The 27006-nt window shown below is 44.1% G+C and overlaps 2 protein-coding genes and 1 pseudogene across 3 annotated transcripts in view; all 3 read right to left on the bottom strand.

Annotated features, from left to right (window-relative positions):
- The window catches only part of LOC148453738 (uncharacterized), a 120456-nt gene that overhangs the window by 17263 nt on the left and 76187 nt on the right, over positions 1–27006 (bottom strand). The window lies entirely within an intron of this gene.
- Positions 5808–5926, bottom strand: LOC148453739 (5S ribosomal RNA; annotated as a pseudogene).
- LOC148453740 (uncharacterized) lies at positions 17620–25886 on the bottom strand. 2 transcript variants are annotated; one of them, XM_088461799.1, is made up of 2 exons: positions 25761–25886; positions 17620–20417 (listed from the first exon to the last, which is right to left on the bottom strand). In XM_088461799.1, the coding sequence occupies exons 1-2, from the start codon at positions 25843–25845 to the stop codon at positions 19300–19302; spliced, it is 1203 nt and encodes a 400-aa protein (XP_088317925.1). In that variant the 5' UTR covers positions 25846–25886; the 3' UTR covers positions 17620–19299. The 2 variants fall into 2 exon arrangements, with proteins under 2 accessions (XP_088317925.1, XP_088317923.1); XM_088461797.1 differs by having other exon boundaries at positions 17620–20420.

Below are 27006 nucleotides of genomic sequence, written 5' to 3' on the forward strand. Positions count from 1 at the left end.
AACAAAGGATGTCAGAAAAACAAAATCTTAGTACTTTCTTAAGGGCCAATTCATGGTCAAGTTCCTCCCAAAAACACCTCTGCGAGATGGATCAGAGAAGCCAAATCACAGGTTTATAACAGGAAAGGGCGTAAGATACTAGAGATACTTGGGGCACATTCCATTAGAGCAGGGCCGGACTAAGGCTTGTGGGGGCCCTGGGGCAACTAAGCTGTGGGGGCCCCCACCAAGCCACACGGAGCCTACCCTCCCTCCCCCGCCACACGGAGCCTACCCCCACCCTCCCTGATTACTTACCTTCTGGCTCTGTGTTGTGAATGCAGCAGCACAGTCAGCATTGCTGCATAGAGCGCAGAGTGGCTACTGAGGCCCAACAACAGTGATCAGCATCACGTACATGATATGTCATGTGATGCTGATGAAGGGACTTGGGAGCCGTTCTGTGCTCTATGTGGCAGCGCTGACTGTGCTGTTGCATTCAGAACACAGATCAGCGCTCAGCCCCCATCCGGGAACAGGGTCCACTGGACACCTGCTCTCCGCAGGGTCATTCTGACCTTGTGTGGGCAGGGGCAAATACAGGATTTTCTGAGGGGGGGTTTACATACATTATATATATTTTGTATTATTTTTATTTAATTATTGATGCATGTGTGTATTAAACACACACACACACACTCATGTATAACAGAAGATTGCAGCGCCAATTGGGTACAAGTCCCTCTATGTAGTGTTTTCTCAAATGTGTATGTTTTATCTCACACTAAAAAAAAATTAAAATAATCGTGCACCCCCAAAAACATATGAGTGTCAGCTCAACCAGCAAAATAATGTACCAGTGGTGATCTGTTACATATACAAACAATTAAAAATGCAAGAGCTGGCATAGAGCTCCTCCCGTGCTTATATAACTTATTGTAAAATACTAATGAACTTAGGCCCTGATTCAGACCCACTCGCGAGCGGCTGTCCGCTCGCAAGTGGGTCGATGTTGTGCACTGCGCATGCGCACGACGGTGGGAGCTCCGTCGTGCGCATGCGCCAGACGCGACGAGCGAAGGACTTTCCTTCGCTCGTTGTGTCTGATCAAAGGGGGCGTGCTGTCGATGTTGATTGACATAGCACGCCCCCTTTGGTGGGTGTGCCGGGGGCGTGCCTCCCTGACGGGGGCGTTCCCAAGGGAACGCCTACCGTCAGAAGCCGGCCCACTGACATCACTAGTGATGTCAGTGGGAGTGATTTTGGCTCTGATAGAGCCAAAATCACTCCGGGCCTTGCGGTTGAAAACCTCAACCGCAGGCTCCGGCTCGCAGTTTCGATGGTCGCGATGGTCACGACCATCGCGGCCATCAAACTGCACGCTCGTATAGGCTGTGGGTGGTGACCCACAGCTATACGAGCGTCCAGGAGGACGCACAGAGGGTTGAGTTCCACCGCGTCTCAACCTCTTGCTTCAGGTGATGGCGGGGCAGGTTCAAGAGTGTTTGCTGGCGCTCCAGTCTTCGGCACGCAGTCGCTGAATGGCGAAAGTGGCCCGAAATTTTTCGGGCCACCCAAAGCGTCTCCTGCACGCCCCTGTCGCTTTTCAGAAAATTCTGCACCACCAAGTTTATTGTGTGAGCAAAACATGGGACGTGCTGGAATTTGCCCAGATGTAATGCCCGCACAATATTGGTGGCGTTGTCAGATATCACAAATCCCCAGGAGAGTCTAAGTGGGGTAAGCCACTGGGCGATGATTTCCCTCAGTTTCTCTAAGAGGTTGTCGGCGGTGTGCCTCTTACTGAAACCGGTGATACACAGCGTAGCCTGCCTTGGAACGAGCTGGCGTTTCTGAGATGCTGCTACTGGTGACGCTGCTGCTGTTGCTGCGTAAGGTGATACATCTACCCAGTGGGCTGTCACAGTCATATAGTCCTTAGTCTGCCCTGTTCCACTTGTCCACATGTCCATGGTTAAGTGGACATTGGGTACAACGGCATTTTTCAGGACACTGAGGACACTTTTTCTGACGTTTCTGTACAGTCTCGGTATCGCCTGCCTAGTGAAGTGGAATCTAGACGGGATTTGGAACCGGGGACACACTACCTCCATCAATTGTCTAAATCCCACTGCACTAATGGCGGATACCGGACGCACGTCTAACACCAACATAGCAGTCAAGGCCTCAGTTACACGTTTTGCTTCAGGATAACTGCTGTCGTACTTCATCCTCCTCACTAAGGACTGTTGGAGGGTCAATTGTTTAGTAAAAGTAGTGGTGTTCCTACTTCCTCTCTGGGATGATGAACGACTCCCAGCAGCAGCAACAGCGGCAGCAGGAGGCGTAGCAATGCAGGATCCTCCGGAGGAATCCCGGATAGGAGAGTCAGTCATGCCAGTGACATGGCCTGCAGGACTACTTCCGATCCTGACTAAGGAGGAAATTGATGAGGAGGGAGTTGACAGTGTGGTTTGCAGGCGCTTGGATACAACAACAGGACAACGGGATTTAGGTGTCCCTGCACTGCTTACGGTCTTAGCCAAAGTTTCTGAACTTGACAGTAACTTTTTATGAACGCGCTGCAGGTGCCGTATAAGGGAGGATGTTCCTAGGTGGTTAACGTCCCTACCCCTACTTATTTCACCTTTACATATGGTACATATGGCAAGACAGTTGTTGTCCGGATTTGGATAGAAATATTGCCAGACCAAAGAGGTGGAATGTTTGGTCTTCTGCCCAGGCATGACCGTGATGGGCTTTTTCATCCCACGGACAACAACTGTCTCTCCCGGAGCCTGATTTAAACAAACCACATCACCATCAGAATCCTCCTCGCCAACTTCCTCCTCAGCGCCAGCTACACCAGTATCCTCATCCTGTTGTACTTCAACAGTGACACCTTCAATTTGCATATCAGCAAGTGCACTGTGGGTGCTCCTTTCAGCACTTGCAGGGGGCGTGCAAATGGTGGAAAGAGCCACCTCTTCCCGTCCAGTGCTGGGAAGGTCAGGCATCGCAACCACCACCACACTTGGACTCTCCTTGGGGATTTGTGATATCTTCTTAGAACGCACAGTTCTTCGCTGTGCTTTTGCCAGCTTAACTCGTTTGATTTTTTTAGTGAGAGGAGGGCTTCCATCGTCATATGAAGCTGAACCACTAGTCATGAACATAGGGAAAGACCTTAGCCGTTCCTTGCCACTCCGTGTCGTATATGGTATATTGGCAAGTTTACGTTTCTCTTCAGATGATTTAAATGTTTTTTTCAAGGTCATTTTCCTGAACTTAGTCATTTGGGATTCTATGTGCCCTCTACTATGACATTGGGCATCGGCCTTGGCAGACGACGTTGATGGCATGTTATCGTCTATGTCATGACTAGTGGCAGCAGCTTCAGCACTAGGAGGAAGTGGTTCTTGATCTTTCCCTATTTTATTTTTATCGGAAAAAGTTTGGTCCTCCATTTATGTTATATTGATATATACATGCGGCTAAGGCGCACACAAACACAGAAAATAAATTTTTATTTTTGTTGGAGGCTAGTGCACTTTGTGGGTTACACCACCCTTTAAGAAATGAGCCAGCCGGCCCTTTACTTATGGGACACAGGCGCATGCTTGGCGCTGCTCCTTTGTTGATGCACGTGCAGCTACAGCCCACACAATTCACAAACACAAAAAAATATATTTTTTTATTTTGTTTGGAGTGCCCTTTGGGGGTTACAGCACCCTTTAGCGGTCAATCCAGCCGGCCCTTTATTTATGGGACACAGGCGCATGCTTGGCACTACTTTGTTGATGCACGTGCGGCTACTGCGCACACAATTCACAAACACAAAAAAATATATTTTTTTATTTTGTTTGGAGTGCCCTTTGGGGGTTACAGCACCCTTTAGCGGTCAATCCAGCCGGCCCTTTATTTATGGGACACAGGCGCATGCTTGGCACTACTTTGTTGATGCACGTGCAGCCACAGTGCACACAATTAACAAACACAGAAATTTTTTTTTTTTTTAGCACTTGGGGGGAGCACCCCTGACGGACAGAGCACCCCCTGGCCAACACTATAGCACCCCTTTAGGACTGGGACACTGCACAGGGCTTTGGAGTGGACACAGCCCCTATGGACAACTGACTGCACAACACAGTCCAGCCAGCCCCTATAGACTTTGAAGTAGTGGACACAGCCCCTATGGATAACAGCAGCACAGCGCAGCACAACACTGCACTACACTACACTACACAGCCAGCCCTAACTCCCATCCTCCCTCTTCACTGTCCACAGCCGAGTGAGAAAATGGCGCCGACGCGGGTACCTTATATAGGATCCAAAACCCGCGAGACCCGGAAGGCGGGATGATGACGTTTTGCCTCGATTTCAGATCCAAGTCAGGCGGGAAAAGTCGAGCCTGACTCGGATCGGCCTCGGATCGGGGGGGGGGTTCGGATTTCAGAAATCCGAACCCGCTCACCCCTAATATAAATATATATATATATATATATATATATATATATATATAAAAATAGCTGTAAATGTATCAGAATAAATAGGGATAAAAATCGTAGCTTATCTGATAAAAAATGGTAAGTTCAAGAATGGAAAGAGAATTGGAGCCTCCAACGCGTTTCGTCCGTGTCCTGGACTTCTTCAAGGGATATTGTAGCTCCTATGGGGTGTCCAATATTTATACCCCCTCTAATGAGGACAAACAAGGATTGATAGAGCTCCTTTATGACATCACTTCCGGTTTTCTTATTGGTACATATCCATTAGAAAGGAATAATTGCTTAGATTTATATTAGACTGTTTCCTTTATTAGTACATTATTGAATTGGAAGTCCGTTTCTTAAGTACAAGTTATTTATTAGTATATCACTCCTTTTGCCATCCACATAGCGTCGCGTCACTTCCGCCCTTGCTATCCATACATCGCGGTACTTCCGCCCTCTTCTAAGTATGTGGTGTGAACAGTTTGTTTCCGCCTCCGTTGTCTCCGTCCTTGTTGAGCGCTGTGCCACCTCCTTCATTGTTCAGAATAGGCTAGTGGTCCACTTGTTCCCCGATCACGTGCATATCGCGTCCTGCGTCACTACTTTCCTGGGCATCTCCAGTTTTTTCTCAGTACCTGGCGGCATCCATCTTGGTACTCCAAGTGGTGTCTCTACTCGCGGCCATCTTGTAGCTCCCGTGAATTCCGTTTTCACTGCCATCTTTGTACTCCCGTCTATCTCGTAGTTTCTATAATCCTGGAAGTAGCAATTGGTTTATTGTTTCCTATATGATACAATGGAAACACTGTTAGTATAAATATATATTGCTAGCCATATATTGGGCAAATATAAAATAGATTTGTTAAAGAATCACAGTTTCTAGTTCTTCTCTACACCTGCTCAAAATCTAAATCAGAACCAAAATTCTAACATCTCTACATATGAATATCGCGTATATTAGTGTGTAATAAATAGTATAGAGTATGTATGGACAATTGTAAAATCCTAAATTCACACTTTGGGAACTAGTTCAATGCATCCTTAAAGGACTGTAAAAAAATAAGAAATAATTTTTTTTTTATATATAAAATGGAAATCTCCTTTAGTCTGTCTTTACATGAGTTTAAAAAAAAAAAAATATATATATATATATATATATATATATGTGTATAGTCTTTTCAAGCTGTATGGTCAAGTAGTTCTTGTGTGAGTCTTGAAGCATAGAACCAATAATGCTTCATTCTGGAAATTCTTGCATCCATCTTCAAATTGTAGGTCAGAGATTGCTTCTTAGGTCGCATGTCTTGAGGGATTCATACCTGTATGTCACATCAAAACCTACCGTACCTGGTCTTCCCTAGAGGTCTCCCATCCAAGTACTAACCAAGCCCAATTGTGCTTAGCTTCCAAGATCAGACGAGATTGGGCGCTCTAACCCGGGTATGACAGTAGGTATAATTAGGAAATAACATGAACCCCCCTAACATGTTTTCTTCATCTTCATTAAAGAAAAGGAGCTATCTCATAATTATCGTTGAATCCTCTAGGAATCATAGTATCCAGTTCAAATATCCAGTACATCTCACGTCTAGATAATTTGTTCGCAAGATCTCCTCCTCTGTCTCCCAATTCCACATGTTCTATTGCTTTGAACGTTAATTCATCTGGGTCCGATCTATGGTGTGAAATAAAATGTCTCGACACCATATGAGTCTCCACCTTGTTTTTAATGTTCCTGATGTGCCCTTGTATGCTAAGTTTCAGAGGTCGTTTAGTCTTGCCCACGTATTTTATTCCACACGAACATTCCAAGAGGTAGCCACTCCCCCTAAAAGGAAATAAATGGACTTTAAGCATATTTCCACCTTCCTGTCCGTGACATCCTTTAATGATGACATGGATGGCATAGGGAGTGTCGCACTTTTGACAAGGCGCGTTATATGAGAATCCACCTGAGGTGGAGTTTCCCATTTAGAGAAATACTTCTCTTCAAATGGATAAGTAGTCTCCAATCTCTTCTGTGGCTGAAATCTCCTGCTTGGAGTTTTCCATGCTTCTTCCAAGTGTTCAACCAGCTGATCAGACAGTGGAAAAACTGTCACTGAACTTTTAACTTCTTTAAAGTAAGCATGTTTGGATTTGGCTGCTGGGGTATCCTCATCCCCAATATCCATGGCCACACGGCCGTGCACATATATTTTGGACTTGGGCTCCACCTCTTTTAGAGGGAGCTCAGACTCAGATAAGTCCTGTATTTCCCCATCATCAGTCGACACATCATCCTGATAGTACGTGGACTGGGAAGACAGTACCTCCTTCCTAACAGAACGTTGGAAAGGCTCCTCTTGTAACACCTCCATCAGGTTTTGCACCATGTGGGAGAGTGTATTAACCCAAACAGGTTCTGTTTGTGTTTGGTAGGAAGTAGGTTGTGAAGGCATACTATGAGCCACAGCCAACTGTCTGGGGATCCCCTGTGACGCAGATGGCATAGGTATCTGCGGCGCATACCCCAATGGTGGGGTCACTGGTGGTGCAGCAAGCTGACCCATCAGGGTAGTTAGTGCTTGTGCAAAGCAAGCCCAGGGTGGCTCTTGAGAAGAGCTGGGCCCAGCAGGTAATCCTGCATTCCTGGTACACAATCCTCCCACAATAATCTCACCCTCTCTTATTCCAGCCAAACATCTGTTGCAGGACTGTGTGAGGGGTAGATCAGTCTGACCAGAATCACTGCCAGACATAATGAATGTATGTGTCAAACTCCTCAGCTCAATAATCGTTTGAACTGCAAAGCAATTAACCCCTGAGCAGCACTGTCACCGCAAGGGCTAGTGAAAGAGAAAGTACAGGGATAGATAAAATGGCTGACAGAGAAATACAGGCAGAGAGCGCTAGCACAGGAAAAACCTGCACTATACTGCACTATCATCAACTAGCTAGACCTTGTGTCTAGTAGGAATAGGGCTACATACACTGACCTGCTTAGAGGAGAGGTATGTAGGGGGACCCAGGCTCCACAGCTCCCCGGTGAGACCAGCGCTTCAGCACGTATAAAATGGCCGCCAGACTCATAGGGGGCGTGTCTGAGGGAGAGCTGCCTGCAACCACCAGACCGCAGTGGAAAGGCACGCAGTGCAGTGGGGGAGGGGCCGGCTGTGCAGTACAAGGAAGGCTCGCTCCCCAGGCATGCTATTAACCCCCGAGATGTCGACAACATCCGCACACTGTAGCCCGCTATACCTGATAGTATAGTGTCAGAGCAGGCGCAATGCCTGTTAACATGCGCAGCCTCTTCCACACAGGACCCCCACCTGGGAAGCCTACAGGACTGTGATGTCAGCGGACGCCTGCTGCTTACCTTAACGTCCCCCGTGAAGTCTGGCCACAGTCCTGGGCATCTGGGGGTTTTTGCTAGCCAAAACCCCCAGACATCCGCCGCGATCATTGGCGCTATGCCAGCATCTCAGCGCCGGCGGGGTGTCGGAGTGGCAGCATGGGCGTCTGCTGTACTGCCCCTGCTGACCACTCTTGTAGTTTTAAAAGTTTTCTGGGGCTGTCAACGCAGCCCCTCTTGAAGTGACCCGACTCAGTGCCGAGCACCTACGAAACTGAGGTGCCTTGGCTTGGCGGCGGGGTATAGGAGAGGGGCCCGATGCATCCTGGGAGCACAAGTTTAACTATTGAGGTGCCCAAGACTGACGTCATCGCCTATACCCCAAGGAGCCCTATGGACCCTGCAGTAGAAAAATATGATCCATTGTCATGTTATTGGAGTGTAACGGAAGTGTCAGTGACACACAGCCACAGCCAGAGGCCATGTTCGATGAGAAACTGCACCTGCCATAGGGCTGGTGCAAGTGTCAATAGTGCTACGATGGTGGTGTATCACAATATCACCGCATGCATAGATGCTAAAAGTGGGCATTTCAGGACTTGCACAATCAGATGCTGGCTACTGCACCAGGGGGAGGCCGATACTAGCATTTGCATATTACAGTTACTGCAACTCTGCAAGCAGACACAGCAGTGTTGTTACGAATCCCACTGCCTGCTCCATGTGCGACCCCTAGAACCTGGCTAGCGAGATCTTCTTCCAATAACAACCACCCGTTGTTCCCTTAGAACTGGGATACGTTCACCGTAACTTAGGCGGCAGCCTGGACTTATGCTCGAGGTAGTAGCGGCTCACATGGAGATACAGGGGAATTCAACAGGTAAAGAATGTATCGTTAGTACTGACACAGTTGATGATTTTAAGGATATCGATGGTAAAGATGTTGTGACAGTAGTTTGGGTTTTTGGGCAATAGCTTGGGAGTTGATGGTGTGGCAGCTGTGCCGATGGTGCAGCAATGGTGCCGATGGTGCAGCAATTATGCTGATGGTGTGGCAATGGTGACGATGGTGCGGCAATAGCCGTAGATAAACAGTCTAGGGTTAGTAAATGGCTTCTGAGAGCCGATGGTGCAGCAACTGTGCCGATGTTGCAGCGATGGTGCCGATGTTGGGGCAGTTGCCGTAGATAAGCAGTTTATGGTTTGATAATGGCTTTGAGAGCCGACGGTGCGGCAAGTGTGCCGGTGTTGCAGCGATGGTGCTGATGTTGAGGCAGTTGCCGTAGACAAGCAGTCTATGGTTTAATAATGGATTTGACAGCCGATGGTGCGGCAAGTGTGCCGATGTTGCCGATGTTTGGGCAGTTGCTGTAGATAAGCAGTCTATGGTTTAATAATGGTTGAGGGCCGATGGTGCGGCAAGTGTGCCGATGTTGGCAGCGACGGTGCCGATGTTGGGGCAATTGCCGTAGGATGAACGTTGGCAGCACGGGAGCTGCTGGATACGACTAGGAAGCTGTTAGGAGATTGGTGGTAGCACAAAAGCTACTTGGAGCGGCCTGGAAGCCATATGGTGAATGATGGCAGCACGGGAGCTGGTGGATATGGCTAGGAAGCCGTTTGGAGATTGGTGGTAGCATGGAAGCTACTTGGATCAGCTAAGAAGCCGTGTGGTGAATGATGGCAGCGCAGGAGTTGCTAGATGCGGCCAGGAAGCAGTTAGGAGATAGGTGGTAGCACGGAAGCTACTTGGAGCGGCTAGGAAGCTGTATGGTGAACGCTGGCAGCACGGGAGCTGCTGGATGCGGCTAGGAAGCCGTTTGGAGATCAGTGGTAGCACGGAAGCTACTTGGAGCGGTTAGGAAGCCGTGTGGGAGTTCAGTGAACCGGAGAACAGGAACAACCTGACTCTGCAGCCAGGCTGAGGGAACTCAGAGACACTCTATAGTCGGCACAGGTGCAATAGATCAGTGAGTATAAATAGGCTGAAGTCCCAATCAGGTTTGCACTTGTGGAAAACACATCACTTCCTGAGGCGTGCCGATCTCCTAGCAACAGGAAGAACTGGAGTAACCCCGTCCTGTCTGGGCATACGGTCAGAAAGTGTCAAGTCGTGACCGCGGCTTGTATCAAGTGTCCACCTCTAAATCAGGCCCTAAGCTTGGAAAAAAGATTCTTCAAGCAGTTGATCAATATTTTTATTTTTGAACACATGAATTGTTCTGTGCTTGATTTAACCCCTCTCCCATATTTGATGGCTTGGTACATCCCATACATACAGGGCTGCCATGGATATGTTTCACATTTCAAGTACACGCAGCGCTCAACAGTACTGCATGTATGTAATTACAGAACTAAATCATATGTTGTAAAAAGATGTATTTATTAATAAAAATTCTCAATTGGTTAATTTATCCAATATTTGTGTTAACAGTATATAATGCAAACAGATAGAAACTGTTTGACATACAGACAGAACATACTGGACTTTACAGAGGCAGGTGTGTGTGGGGTAAGTGTGACAGACTTGGACATAAGTGTATAGTGGAGGGTAAGGGTAGGAAAAAGAGATGGGTTAGGATTAGGTCCTTTTCTTGGGATGAAAAAAGAAAAGAGACAAAAAAAACAAAAAAAAAATGGGCTCAATACAGCGTTTGCTGCTGTAGTTCAATAAAGTCCAGTGTAAGTTTTAGGGGTCTATTTACTAAGCAGTGTTAGGAGACAGAGTGAAAAGTGATAAGAAGCCAGCCAATCAGCTCCCAACTGTCATCTCACAGGCTGTTTGAAAAATCACTTATCACCTTATCACTTCTCCTAACACTGCTTAGTAAATAGACCCCATAGTCTCTAATGCAATGGTCGCGTGCTGAGGCGTAATAGCTGGCACGGAGGGGATCGCTCGTCGTTTGTGATCCGGTGTTTGTGTGCAGGGGAGGCGGCTGCGCTGTTAGCGGGACTCGGCTATGTGGACCACGCAGCACTTACCCTCTCCACGTCGGGCAGACTGTTGCTGTTCCAGGGTCCACTGCTGCTGCCGGATCGTCCTGAAGTCACGTCTCCTCCCCGCTACTCTATCATGTGCCGTGTGACCTGTTCACTTGTCTGTGTCTGGGTGCAGGTCTACTTCCAGCACTTGCTCCGTAAGTGTCGCTTTCCGTGGGTGTCTCCGTACCGATGTGTTACGGGGGTGCCGGGGTCCCGGTATAGATGTCTAGTGGGGCTGTTGGTATTTCAATGCAGTAGGTAAGGTGTTTCCAACGCGTTTTGGCTTGATGCAGCCTTTTTCAAGGGTTACAGGATGTCTTTCCATCATGTGTTATAAATACTCCCTAGGTTGGGAGGTGCTTTAATTCAGTTGGTCCAATAAATCTAGTGGGTGTGGCTCAGAATGATAGACACTGCCTCTAACGGGAAACATTTGGGTAGAATAGTGAGGTAGTAACATCAATGGAAACATAAATAAGGGGAGAGATGACATTGCATGGACATCGGAAGGGGTACGACTTAAACGGAAAAATTTGGTAATTGCCAAGATGTATAGTTATGAATACAAAAATCTTAAAAAGGGGCAGTAATGAATAGGTAAATCAAAATATTAATATCCTAGATTTTTACCAATTATTTATATACAGATCTATAATATCATGTTGTGTCTGGGAAGTATTTTTAATGAAGTGAGGGATATAGGATTGTCATGGACTCTGAACAAGAGGTAAACAAATATGGATAAATGTAACAGCCTATGACTCACATTTACCCCACAGAGGGCCTGATTCAGCTTCGAACGTAACTGCTAATATGCACGCAATCGGCCGATTATTTTGTGCGTATGCACCGCGTAAACCGGCCACTGCGATCGGGCAGTGACTATGCAGACCCATCGCAGAGTGATTGACAGGAAGTACAATTTGTGGGTCCTGATGGGGGGCTAGTTGGCAAACCGCAGGCGTGCCAGTGCGTTGGAACACCGTTGCATGGGCGTGCATAAATTAGCCACTGCGATAACTTACGCAGCTTGAGGACTCATAGCGTGTAACAAGGTTAGCAATTTCTGAGCTTGTACAAGTGTGCGTGAGGTTTTGATTGTACACGATTGTACAGATGGTTTTGCAGTCTTGCTAAATATTACAGATGTGTGTAAGGTATAGTGGGCATCCTTATGTTGTGCTGCGGCAGCATAGAGATCGCAATGGATTAGCATAATATTGCAGTGAGACTGCGTGCGTAATCACTATTTCATTCGCAGTTGCGATCGGTAGTGAATCAGGCCAAGTCTGATGCAGAGCTGAACCCAAGTCAGTATTGTGGATGGATCTTGCATGTTTACACACTGTAGGCCTGATACTTTAAGGATTGTAATTGCAAAGCTGCACTCAGGCTATAGATATATGATGTATGCACGCAGGCTATAGATATATGATGTATGCACTCAGGCAGCTTTGCAATTGCAATCCTTGCAGATATGGTAATGCAGCGAAAGGCATCACGCCCCCTGTGCATTACTTAACCGAACTGCGTTGTTCAACGCAGTGTCGGTTAATCTGCGTACCATCGGCCGGCTGCTGTAGGATCCTGCAGCTGACCACCGCAGTTGAGAGGACGAGGCCAGGAAACCTCTGTCACCCGACGGAGATCCTGGCCTCTTCCCTCCCGCCCCCCCTCCCAACGGCGGCAACAAGGCACCGTTTCGGGAAACGGAGGCTGTCGCTGCCCCCTCCCCACCTCCAAACCGCAACAGATTGTCAATCACTGACAGTCTGCTGCCAGTTTGTAAGCGGACTCGCAGACCCGTTCTGCACATGTGCAGAATTGGTCTGGCGCCTGCACAGATTCCCAAACATCGGGAATCTGCGTTCAGGCCCTGTGCACGGTCCAGAGCTCTGAGTTTACAACTGCAGGAGATTCGAGTCATGTGTAACTCAGCTGCATTTCCAATTACAACTGAAGGATTGTGACTGTATGGTTGAGCATTAGAACATGGTTAAGACCAGTAATAGTGTGTTGAGAACCGTGGGCTATACAGAGTTTGCAAAACAGGGCCGGTTCTAGACATTGTGGAGCTCAGGGCGGAAGTTTCCAGTTGCAAACCCCCCCCCCCCCCCCCCCAAAAAAAAGTTTACAGATGGAGTTCCTCTGCACGCGCCTTACCGCGCTTACGGAAAGGGGGCGTGGTTGATTGCCGAGGAGGCATGTCCTTGTGGGACACCCCCAATTCATCATCCTTTATAATACATTATGCCACTCGCAGTAATGCCCTTTATAATACATTATGCCACTCGCAGTAATGCCCTTTATAATATATTATGCCACATGCAGTAATGCCCTTTATTATATATTATGCCACACGCATTAATGCCCTTTATAATACATTATGCCACATGCAGTAGTGCCCTTTATATTATGCCACACGCAGTAATGTCCTGTATAACACATTATGCCGCATGCAGTATGGCCCTGTATAACACATTATGCAGCATGCAGTATGGCCCTGTATAACACATTATGCCACACGCAGTAATGCCCTTTAGAACACATTATGCCACACGCAGTAAAGTCCTTTATAATACATTATGCCACACGCAGTAATGCCCTTTATAATACATTTTGCCACACGCAGTAATGCCCTTTAAAATACATTATGCAACACGCAGTAATGCCCTTTATAACACATTATGCCACACGCAGTAATGCCCTTTACAATTAAGCCACACAAAGTAATGCCCTTTACAATACATTATGCCACACGCATGTAATGCCCTTTATAATACATTATGCCACACACAGTAATGCCCTTTATAATACATTATGCCATAATATAGAGCAAAAAAAGTTTATATGCAAAACATTAACAAGACAGAAAGGAGCATGGGGCTATGGGCTATATATGATCACTTCTAGCATTAGCACACTGTCCCTTTTCATTGTAATGAGGGTTTCAGGATGACTGCACATAAGTAACACAACAATATGCCTGTGTCACTTACAGCATCTTATGCCCAGCCAAATGCCAGGTCTGCAGCACCCAGCCATCATGTCAGCATCATGGAAATAGAACTCTATCACAGCCAGGTGATCCTGACGTCTCTAACAGGAGATCAGGGAACAGAGGACCCCGTGGGCAGCCCATGTCTACACTCATGCAGAAAGGCAGCAAGCGGCACCCCCTGACTCGGGTCACTGTGGGCACCTGCACCCCGTGCCCAACGCACACCGCCAGCTGCTTGTCCCATACACAGCTCCCCCTGGGATGGCCGCAATCTCCGCCCTGCCTGCAGCGCTCTCCAGCTGGGCGATCACTTCACTCAAACCCAGCGCCGTCATCATGGGCTCTGCTCAATGACTGCTGCTTCTCTTGGCGGTGCTCTCTCCTCCGCGGCTGCGCCTAGCATTCTGGGACTCCCAGAATGCCACTGAGGTGCCACATCATGAACGACATTCTGGGAAAGGTGGGAGGGAGCAAGTGGCAGCTGCTGCCTGCTGTAGGCTATGACGGCGGTACAATGGCTGGTAGGGCAAGCACAGACGGGTGCTGTCTGTTTAGATGGCGCCGGCGGGGACACTGTGGCTGCACCCTTAAGATGCAGCGCCCTGGGCAAATAGCCCTGCTTGCCCGCCCCAAGAACCGCCACTGTTTGCAAATGTGTAAATATCTCTACTGCTAACAATCAGGGCTATGCAGCCAAGCATATAGGGAGAATGTGACCTCACAAATGCATACAACTCAGCATACAGGCAAATAGCTGCCTTTAGTTCCTTATACCAATGTGGGGAGTAATTGTGGCCGACTTGTATTCAACTCTGCATCAGCTCATTATCACTTCATTTCTGTGAAGACGATTTATAGCGACTTCCAAAGCCACTATAAATGGCAGCCTCAAATTTTATCTTCCATGTTTCTGTTGCTACAATTTTCAGTGTTGACTTAGGAAATCACTATAAATCATCTGGGACTTTTTCCTGTCTCTAGTTATACCCCTTTTACACCAGAGCAAAAACCTGGGTTTTTGCTGGGTCTACACAGGTCGCAGCTCAGTGTAAATGGGTCCCTGAAAAATAACCTGGGTCAAGTGACCCTGCAATCCAACCCAGGTAGCTACCAGGGTTGGACCCAGGATGGACCCGGGTAATGGTGCAGTGTAAACGGTGCAACCCGGGTTATCTGACCTGGATCATGCCTAAAATTAGCTGATTGGTTGCTGTGGAGCAGTCACCTCCCACTTTTAATGACCTCACAGGTTTAGCAGGGCAGACCTGAGTTCAGTGTGAACAGGGCTGACCTGGGAGTAACCCAGATGAAAGGTGCAGTGTAAATGGCTCTGACCTGGGTCTGACCAGGGTTGGAACCATGTCCAAAAACCCAGGTCGGACCTGGGTTTTTGGTGGAAAAGAGGTATTAGCTGACCAGGATTTAACCCATATGTCAGGGCTACCATGGAGTGATTCAAAGAAATTACATGATAAGATGAAAATTTGCTTATTTTATCTATCAGTCATCTTATCTATGACCCCCCCCACCCCCCAAGACTTCCTAGACTGTCGACCATAGGTCCAGCAGGGGTGACGTGCAAGGTCACTGAACCGCACGGGAAGGGTCCACCTACCTCCCCAGTCTCATCACCACTCATCACTGAACCCCACCCACCTGCCCAGGATCTTAACAGAGCAGCATTGTGACTACTCAATAAAAGATTTTGCCCCAAATTACTGTGTCTCGCTGGCCTCATTTTGATCCTATTTCATTCCCCTTTTCACATTACTCCAAACTACACTCCATACCCAATCACACCCTCCTTCTCACTCCCAAAACACCACCACTACCAGAAGAAACATTCTAATTAACACCACTCACAAACACACACAAGTCATCACCATCACCACTACTAGCAGGAAGAGCGCACCTTACCCCCCCTACCCCCATACGTTTTCAGTGCGGAAAGGTACTCCCACACAAAGGTGCAGCACCCCGAAACCACAACACACCACCCCCTGGTCAACGAGAGCGCAGTTCTACCGCCCATCTTCATAATTTATAATAGTTTAGAAAATTGAACCAAACATCTGTTTGTTATCGGCACAATGTTTGCGGTTACAGGTTCACCAATGTTTATAAATGTCCCTTATGCTGTCTTGACAATTTTATTATAGCAAAATACCACCTTCATCTTATTACTTTGAAACTTTAAATTATAATACTGATGAAATAATATACTGTAGAAGTGTTGCTAAAAATAACTCTCTCCATCGTTACATTTTAATAGGCCTTACATTTGTTCAAGAAATCACCATTTATCACTAAAGTCACCCTACAAAGATCTCCATCCATTCCAACACACCACCCCACATTGTCAAGCGCTAATTACATCATTAATATCCAAATGAGGGGTCTATATACTAAGCAGTGTTAGGAGACAGAGTGAAAAGTGATAAAGTGCCAGCCAATCAGCTCCCAACTGTCATTTTTTCAAACACAGCCTGTGAGATGATAGTTGGGAGCTGATTGGCTGGCACCTTATCACTTTTCACTCTGTCTCCTAACACTGCTTAGTAAATAGACCCCTAAGTATGGTATCTGATTTATAAATCAACATATAGTCAAATTTAGGAAACTATGGGCCTTATTCAGAGTTGAATGCCAATGTAATCACTTAATGCACCAGTAAAAAGTTGCTTTTTGCTACCTATTCTGAGATGGTTGCAGACGTGTAATGTGACTGACTCTGCATAGGTAGCAAAATCAACTCCCTCCTCATGCAAAGAGCAGATGCACCAGAAATATTATAGGAAATATCACTTCACTCCGAGTACAAAAGTTGCAAAAAACATTGCTGTACAGCATGTGTTGGGGATCCTCAGGCCCAGGGGCAATCATTTGGTCTGGCCCTCTGAGCTTTCTTTTTCTGCCAGCTTCATCTGGCTAGCAGGGTGCCTAGAATGGCACCCTGCAGCCAGAATCTATGCTGTAGTGCCGCCTGGAGCATCCTTAGGACAATTCAGACGATTACACCGCTGCCCTTACAGCTCCTCGGAGTATCCTCAAGATGTTCCGGGCATTGCTGTAATCACCGGCGATTGTGACCTCGTCCCCATGTGACGTCACTCAGATGGGGCATGGCCTGCACTGGCCCCGCAAATAATGTTCTATATATCAAAATGGCCCTCGGCAGAAAAAAGGTTCCCCACCCTTGCTGTACAGAATGCATGCACATTATAGAGTAAATGGCCATAGAATGCAGATAAGCATCCAAGATCAAGTGGAGCATGTGGGGTCTTAATCAAAAAAGATGCAAATATATATTTTTTTTATTTATGAACAAAACTAATAAAAATTTGGGCTGCTTTCCCCTTCCTAAAGATTTTTTGTAAAATGTGTTCAGTATACTGCAATTTTACTTTTAAATCACAGTTTCGGCACTTTAACTTCATTAGCATTAAAGGGTGTGATCATCATCATCTTGTAAATTGTATCAGGATTTGAATACCGCAAGTCCAATCCAAAAACATGTGCATATGCAACTTTTACCAGCCATCTTGGCCTAATTAAAGTCAACACACCTTAGCTGTAATTTAACTAGTCATCGACCCCTAGGAGGCACAAGTTGCCTTAAAAAAAAAAAAAAAAAACACGACATGCATGAGTAGTAAAAAAAAGTAGTTGAGGGTAAAAAAAAAAAAAAGCTGTAACCTCCAAATCTCTCTGAACAGGCTCATACTGTAGGTTGAAAATACACTTTTTATATAATGTAATTACATTTATTTATTTAGTGCGTTTACACAGCACTGTGCACATTTCGTTCATTTACTTCACACAACAAACACAAGTGTGCTCAGTTTATTCACGTCCCACATGTACATGCCCTCTTTAAGGTGCTGAATGCAGTGGAAAATATATACGAATCTTTTTCAATACATCATGTTAAATAATCCATATGAAGAAGCAGAGTTTGAGATAAATAATAGACGATTGAGCATAAAAATTCATGTTTGGGAAAAAAGTGTGTACAGAGGCCAAAAAAGCAATTAATAAATGAAAATGAATTACTGTGCAACATTTCCACTAAACCATAACAACTAAACAGACAGATTACTAACTGAAAATCAAGTGTCTTATTCCCCTTTCAGACAAAAGCAAAACCCTGGGAATTTGCCAGGGCACGGCGAGTCGACCCGGTTCCTGCTTATGTCTGAAAGGGTCTGACCTGTATTGACAGTCCGCGTCCCTGTAATTGACCAGGATTATTCCAGGAACTTGTAGCCCATGTCAGTGCCCCGGCTTACGTCTGAAAGGCATGACCCGGGTCTTGATGACCAGGTTCATGTCTACAAGGACTTTGTTGGCAGGCACAGTAGCGCTTAGAGATGGGATCATCTCCAAGCGTCCATTGTTAGATGGAAGATCTGGGTGTGGAAGACCATGAGCCAATGTGAAGGGTGATGACTTGGGAATAACCCAAGTCCATCACCCAGGTGTGAAAGCGGGTTAGAGAAATCCCAGCTTTAACCAGTGTTCAGTGTCCAGGGTCCTAGCCAGGTAAAAGCCGGGGTTTATGTCTGAAAGGGGTCTACCTAAATCGTAATTCATAATTTTAATACCCCTTTCAGACATACATCCCAGCAAATACACAGCTCTGACCCAGGTTTTTTCAACACGGTCCCAGCTGGGAAAACCCCTTTCACGCTACACCGGGTTTTTCCTGTGTTGATCCCTTTCACACATAAGCCATGTCTGCCCTGGAATTCAGTGTGAAGTAATTTAAAGGGGACTTTTATTGGCTGCCGCTGATGAGGTAACAGCCCCAGGCAGCCCCGAACATACAATCAGCTCCTCAGCGCGACCCGGATCTAAAAACCTGGGTCGCGCCATTCATACACAAGTTGGGTTGCAAGTCCTGGGAATAACACTGGCAGATTGCAGGGTCGCGTACCCGGGACTGTCATCCCAGGTCTGATCCTTTCAGACATAAGCAAGGGTAGACTTGCGGTGCCTCGGCAAATTCCCGGGTTTTTGGTTATGTCTGAAAGGGGTACAAATAGTACGCTTTCAGTAAGACAATGTAACCCATCAGAGTAGCTGGCTGCTTGACTGTTTCATATATATTTTCTTTAACAGAACAATGAAATAGCTGAAAACAGGATCTTTCTCTACATTTCTGAAAAATTGTAAGTAGTAAAGAAGGGGCAATGAAAGTTGTAAAATATCACTATGCATTGTGGTTATAGGAGTACACATACTGTAGCTGTATAGTTTAAAAAACATAATACATAGTAAGCTACAGTCGCTAAGTGTTGTGTATCATGATACTTAATGCTGGTTATTACTTTTATTGAATGAACCATGCAGGATGAATTTTGTACATTTGACATTATTCTCCATACAGTTTTCCACAGGAATAAAAATTGGAAAGTTGAAGAGCCTTTGTCACTTCGGTTTCCCTTGTAACACATGGCAAAAGAACAGTCAATTGATTTCTATAGGAAAAAGACCCTTGATTTTGTTTATTCAGGAACCTTAACGGTCTTTAGCCTGGCATGAATTTTGACATGTGTGGTGAGATGAGCCTTACGAGTAAAACATTTGCCACATTCAGAGCATGCGTAGGGCCTCTCTCCAGTGTGTGTTGTCTGGTGCCGGACAAGGTCCCTATTGAGGGCAAATCTTTTATCGCACTTGTTGCATGCGTACGGTCTCTCTCCAGTGTGTGATCTCTGGTGAACATTAAGATTGGAGTAACAAGTGAATCCTTTCCCACAGACAGTGCAAACAAAAGCCCAGTCGCCTGTATGCGCTGCCTTATGTTTTACGAGCCTAGAATTATCAGCAAAGCTCTTACCACATTCTTCACATGTGAAAGGCTTCTCTCCTGTGTGAGACCTCTTGTGTATGACCAGAGCAGATGTACATGAAAAAGTCTTCCCACATTCGACACATATATATGGCTTCTCGCCTGTGTGTGTCCTGTTATGTATAAACAGCGAGGAGTTGCTGGTGAAACTTTTCCCGCATTCCCAGCAGACGTAAGGCCTTTCTCCTGTGTGGATCCTGATGTGAGTAGACAGAGTAGCACTGCTAGTGAAGCTCTTCCCACAATGCGTGCAAGTATATGGTCGCTCTCCTGTGTGGATCCTCTCGTGTATGACTAGAGATGACTTTCTGGCAAAACTTTTTCCACAGTTGTTACAAGAGAAAGGTCGTTCCCCAGTATGGGATCTCTGATGTATAATGAGATGTGAACTTGAGATACAACTCCGACCACATTCGGTGCATATGTAAGTTTTTTGTACTTTATAGGGCGTATAACGGATTGTTAACTTTGAGAGCTCTAAAGAATCTTTGTTATGTTTCCTGCATTTATATTTAGACTCCACTGTGGATTTGCGCAGACGAAGATTGCTGCTGTTCCTCTTCTCATCATCTTCATTTTGGCTTTCTGTACTTTCCTCTGGAGAACTCATGTTCTCAGCTGTGTTTTCTAGATCCTTAGTGCCTGTAAAACTTACAGTGATATTTTTTTGTTTGCTGGGTTTCTGCCACCTTCGTTTTCGATGTGAATGCTGAGGCTTATCTTTCTTCCCTTCTTCTTCCAAGCTGGGTGAGGCACCTGGACAGGCAGATTCTGCTGGAAAAAAAGGAAAGTATGGTAGTGAAGTTTTAAAAAAAAAAAAAAAAAAAAAAAAAAAAAAAAAAAAAAAAAAAAAAAAATGCTACTGAATGAATGGTTTTAGAGCAATCAATCTGTACATTAGTAGAAGAAAACAAAAACCAATTCAAGGTTGGGAAAATGTGTTATTGTAGTATAAATATGATGGAAGAAAAAAGCTCTCTGAATTATTATTATTTTTCTTTACTCTTGTTTTCATAGAGCTTTGGTAAGCACAATATAACCAATAGAAAGCAGTGGATTGCTTGTAAGCTCTTCAGGCTAGGGCCATCTTTCTTGGTGCCATCCTGCCTCACACTTTTTTTTTTATCTACCTGGGCACCAATGTCAGACACCTCCTCTCTGGTCTCTTAGTCTGTGCCTAAAGCGTCTCTGGCACGGTTTGCTTTTCCCATGATTTTGGGCATTGGCTTGGTTCACACCAGTAATCTTATCTGTTTTGTCCACGTCCCTCCTCTGAGTTCCATCTGTGATATGCAACTCATTGAGGTTTGTTACTGTATAATGTTTTGTTCTACTCTGTGTCCTTTGTGGTGCAGAATAAATAAATGATAATGAAATGGAAAGCATCGCAATGAATTTACATTAGCTAAATATGGTGGGATGAGATTCATAAAAGGAGTTCCAGTGCAGCAAACTGCACAGTTACCTTGCTCATCTACATTTTTCAGACTTTTCTAGTTTTTTGTTCAGGGTCATAGGGCTGAGTACAAAAATCAACGAGCCTGGGACGAGATCAGCTGCTGTTGCCGGCATTTCATAAGATAAGTACAGTATAAAAACAAAATTTTTGCAATTATTTCTTTTTGCTATCAAATAAATTAACGAAGAAAAAAGTGTTATAACTTGTTAATTTCTGTTTTCTATGCATGATGGACATAAATGGCTATATATATATATATATATATATATATATATATATATATATATATATATATATATATATATATATATATAAAAAAACACATTCTGGGGCTGATTCTAAGTTGTGGACAGCTCTCCCGATATCTAGTGTCTGCACATACAGCATGCCAGAGCCTGCATATGCAACTTTGTGCAACTACGAGCGATTCAATCATATGCATCTCAGCCGCATCTCCACTTGCAACTAAATGTGCGTAATTGGGCAGTTAATGGTGGCATTCGCACATAGGTGTGCCGTGGGTGTAGATGTAATTGCAGGCTATTCAGAGTAAAACATACCCAGAAATCACTTTAATTTCAGAGTGAACTCTTGCACCAAGGACAGGGCATCTGCCACTATGCACCATAAGTGATGATGGCTAGACAGTGTGAATACATACAAGTGTTTTATGAAACTAACATCTGGTTAAACATTACACAGCCAGAGTACCAGAGCTGTTGTAGAGTCTTGGTTCATGTTTGCTGATGTGTACCATAATTATTAAGATACTGTACTAAGTACATTGATTTATGTATGTTTGCTCACTTCCCAATAGTCTTAATATATAGACTTGCCGTTCAGTCATCATGTCAGGCAGCCAGACGTTTCTTACTACAGTCATGTAAGGAGCTGTGCTGCACACATTAATGATGAAGACCCAAGGGAAAGAATAGGATAATCTCCAAATGTGTTTTGATAGACAGTAGGCATTGTGCTGCAAACAAAAATCATACAATGCATCACTTTATGGGGGAGATGTTCCAAACCTTCTAAAGAAGACAAGTGGAGAAGTTGCCATAGCAACCGGTCAGCTTCTAGCTACAGGTTGAGTCTCCCATATCCACAATGCTTGGGACCAGGGATATTTTGGATATCGGAATATTCCGTATTGGGAATGGGACCCAAATCTAAGCACAGAATGCATTTATGTTTTATATACACCTTATACACACAGACTGCAGGTCATTTTATACCATATTTTTTTTTATAATTTTGTATCTTAAACAAAGTTTATGTACATTGAACCATCAAAATGCAAAGGTTTCACTTTCTCAGTCAAGCTCAAGAAATTCCGTATTTCGGAATATTTGGATATGGGAGACTCAACCTGTATAATTTTATAGATTGCATGAGATAACTGATAGCAAGAAGCTGATTGGTTGCTATGGCGATTGTCTTCTTTAGAAGACAGTATGGCCCCTTAAGGTTATCATATTGGTAGCAACACTGTCGACCATTTTAAATGGATGAAAACAACTTACATCAGACATTATTTTAAGTGGCTTCAAATATTCCAAAATTCTAATGAAGCATTCCGTGAGTGCATGGCATAATTACTGACCAATTATATTACATATAATTATATTACATGTTTACTTGCATAACCAAGAATATGAATTGGAGAATAATTTCTAAAGCCAAGTACACACTATTCATTGATCAGGTCCTATTATTGTACAGTGTGTACACAGCACCCAGGGCCAATTATTGTTTAAAAAATTACCAGATCTGATCTGACCCTGCTGCACAACATGTGTTGGAAATGATGTAGCGTGTACATGATCTGTCTGACATAGGGCCTGATTCAGAAGTGGAAGCAAAGCCGATATTTACGCAGATTGAGCGATTGTTTGCCATAGTGTATGCGGGTAAGCCGCACTGTGTACGCAAACCGATTGATTTGCGAGTACGCTCGCACAGATGATTCATTTGCAAAGTGAGTGACAGCTAGGGGAAATAATGGGGTCATTAGAAAAACACAGGTGTGTCTGATTGTTTAAACACTGTTTTCTGGGCATCCACAAAGTAGCCACTGTGTTCTTGCTAGCAGTAGGAGAGCCCTCTGCGTGTCTGGAGACCCGCTGTGTCTGAGAGAGCTGAGACTTACTGAGAAGGCTGATGGCTGCCTGATCTGTGTTCCATGTATTTGATTTTGTCTGTAAGATACTTTCAGTGGGTGTCTAAGCATGGGACGGCGAGTGAGTCATTAGCATATTTTCGCAATTGCGATCCGTGCAAAATCGCAGCTGTGATGGCATTTGCCTCCACATTTGAATTAGGCCCATAGTTAATTTAAAAATGTGACCTTTGTTGATCTGTAGGACATAAATTATTCAGATATGAAAAGAAAATTCAGCAGTGTGTACAATGGACCTCGGATTGTTACATCTCCCAGAAATAAATAAATACAATTGTGAATCATTTCTCATATCTATTAGGTGTGTACCTAGCTTAAGGCTCTCAATTCAAAGTCCAATTTCATATTGTCATAAATAAATTCAGGGTTGTGCCAAGTGATCTCATTACAGCACATCACCCTCATGTTATCTTACTGTGTCATTTCCTTGTGACCATTTATTTCTGCTTCACATTTTCTGTGTTATCTGACTTCTTCCATTGTTTTATGGAACTATCAGCTATAGAGCATGGGAGAAAAGTTCACTGGTCAAATACATATATTTATTTTATAGACTTATCACTCTTAAAACTATTTTGACAGACACAGTTTGAGAATAATTACGTCATTGGAAAATCTCTTTGCCTCTATGTGCCTAATAGGTGAGCTTGGATATAACAGGATACTGTTGTAGCACAGATACATATTTTTATTATGCTAGGGCAGTGTTTGACAAATTCTTATATAGGTTATAAAAAAGTGATGATATTAGACAGTATAGCATCTAAGTTCCCCACTTTTATACCAACTGTGCAGTTACCGGTCAGACATGTGTTTTTGAGAGGTCCAATGGTTCACACACCTAATGAGATTGCTTACATGCTACTACTATATACCCGTCACTCACAGTGGAAACAGCACCAATATCCATGGGAAAATAATCTTAGGGCCATATTCAACCCTCTGCGATGTACAGCCTTGATGTTCGGTTATGCACAACGCAATAATATACCTCAACATTGCCTAACATCCTGTGCACTTCTATGGGGCATAAGGAAAAATGTAACTTGTTGTCGAAAGTGACTTCCTGCTGCCACTTCGTGGACATTGGCTGCAATAAACCTCTATGAATTCAGTAAGCACCAGCAAAAAATCACACTTTTGTGAATATGTAAGCTGCATTCACACAGTATTTCACTAAAATACATATGGACTCCACTTCTGTATGCACTTTAAGTTGATTATAATCTTACATATTTCACCGGTGTCAAATCCACTATAGCTCTACAATAGTCAACTACAGTCCATTAAATTTAGATATTGTATCTTACTATATAATGAATGTATTGTGGATCTGTGTATTTAACCATTTATTTATTCCCCTTTCAGACATAAACCCAGTATTAAAAGGGTATGGGAAGAGGAACCATTGCACAGGAGTATAAATAATAGGTGTACTAATAACGGAAAAGGTTTAAGATAAGCAGGGGGTGCTCCCTGAAGTAATGTATAGTAGAAACAAAAAAGAGAAAAAAGGACTTCATACATGAGGCACACCCCAGACAAAGAATATGGAAAGAATTGGTGTAGGATTGCTAAATGAGTGAAATAAAACGAATATCTTTATTGAATAATTCTAAAATAGAAAACTACCCCTAAACCAAAGCACAAAATATCAATTGACATAACTACATAGCAAAACGACAAAAACAGTTATCAAAAATTATTCAAAATTAGTAACACTGCAAGTCTAATTCCATAGGTGTATGGACAGAGGCTAAGAGTAGGTATTCATGTACATCAAAGCATTGATTTAATGAAAAAAGATATATATATATATAGGAATAATATCTAGGTAGTCGAATACCTTTCAGACACCCTCTGTAGTATTAATCGCAGGGACCATATAGCAGTAATTCAATAGACTATTAATGTGCCACACCTGGCAATGAAGCTTACAGAAAATAGGATATACATTTATTTATACATATATATATACATATATATATATATATATATATATATATATATATATATATATATATATATATAGTGTTTAAAGAGGATAAATCCTCATCACTGGGCGAAAAATAAGACAAAGACTAAACATACATAACCAGACAAAATGACATATATAACATAGTTAAAAAGCTGCACACCACACCCCAAATTGAACCAGAGTTAATGCTGGAGTGTAATAAAGAGGCGTCCCTCTATTCAATATAGGAGAGTGTATAATAATCAAACAGGATAAATATCTAAATAGATATGAAAGACAGGATAAGTACTCTTACTGGCCAGACTCTGCTGTTCCACGTCATGAGATTCAGAGGACGAGGAATGAGTATCACTGTCTCATGGCACTCATAGAAACAGTGCAGCCTGCTTCTGCTGTTAGTGCCACAATCAATGTAGTGTCCCTGTTGCTCAAGGCAGCGCAGGGACCCACATGGCGGGCAACTAATGAGAGAGCAGGGAAAAAGATAAAAGGTAGTACCTGACACAGACACTCTCCAAGGGGTGTGGGGTGAAGGGGTCCTCAGTGCGCACTGGGATCCCCCAGCTGGTGAGCAGACGCGCATTTCGCCGGGAGCGGGCTTTCTCAAGGAAGCTGTCTCCGTCACTGCTGTTGGCCGGATGTAAATACTAGCGGCGGTCACATGATTGGACCAGTCATATGATCGACATATAGGCAGGAGCCAATAGGAGTAAGGAAAAACCGGAGGGGGGCGGGTTGAAGTACCGTCCTCTTTGTAGTCATGGCAACTATACACCAAGAACCGGATGTAAACAAAACCCACAAACGGTTGATTTAAACAAGTCATATATTGTAAATACTTGCGGCGGTCACATAATTGGACCAGTCATAAGATTGACATATTAGCAGAAGCCAATAGGAATAAAGCAAAACCGGAGGGGGGCGGGGTAAAGTACCGTCCTTATTGTAGTCATAGCAACTATACACCAAGAGCCAGATGTAAACAATACCTAAAAACGATGGTTAAACAAGTCATATAATTGATATGGACGTGGGAGCCATACACTAGATTAAAAGGGGGGCAGAAAGAAATGTCGTCCTTATGGTAACTACGGAACTGTATCACAATACATAGATAAGTCATGTAATTGTCAAGGAAGTAAGAGCCATACATTAAATCAGAGGAGGCAGAATAAAATGTCATCCTCATGGTAACCACGGGAGCTATTATATCATGGTACATTGTCTATATAAATAGTATAGAGACAGTCAATTTGTCAAATACAAACTATAATATAATATATAGACAATATATAGTCAGGCTGTTTGCTTGTGATTTGTCAAATTAACCACTAAAATAGAGGCAAACAAACATTATCATCTGTACAGAAGGACAGGAGCCAATGTCATTACCATGATGTCCACAAAAAACAGGGTCAAATGTATATCGCTATATAGTGAATATTGAATACAGCTAGGAGTACAAAAATAAAACCATTGATCCATAAAACAATGGTATAAACATAATCAGACAAATGCACCTAAATGTTATGATTCTAGATAGGTAATATATAAATATAGCAACGAAGTCCCGAAGTTCATTATTTCGTACAGGTAATGCACAATGTAGCAATACATCAAAAGCGCTATATGCATTACTGATCTATAAAAGTATTGAAATGGGCAAACAACAAAAGATATACAGAGATTAAACATATATAAGACAAAGAACAAAAGAAAAGCGAAAAAAGCCATTCGAATTGAT

The sequence above is a fragment of the Taudactylus pleione genome, unplaced genomic scaffold, assembly GCF_031769625.1.
Source record: "Taudactylus pleione unplaced genomic scaffold, aTauple2 ptg001103l, whole genome shotgun sequence".
Classification (NCBI taxonomy): Eukaryota; Metazoa; Chordata; class Amphibia; order Anura; family Myobatrachidae; genus Taudactylus; species Taudactylus pleione.

Excerpts from the sequence above, each read along its gene's own strand:
- LOC148453740 (XM_088461797.1), bottom strand. The coding sequence starts at position 25,845 with ATGCGCGTCTGCTCACCAGCTGGGGGATCCCAGTGCGCACTGAGGACC. Across the intron at positions 20,421-25,760 it reads TTGGAGAGTGTCTGTGTCAG|CAGAATCTGCCTGTCCAGGT; the intron begins GTACTACCTTTT and ends CTTTTTTTCCAG.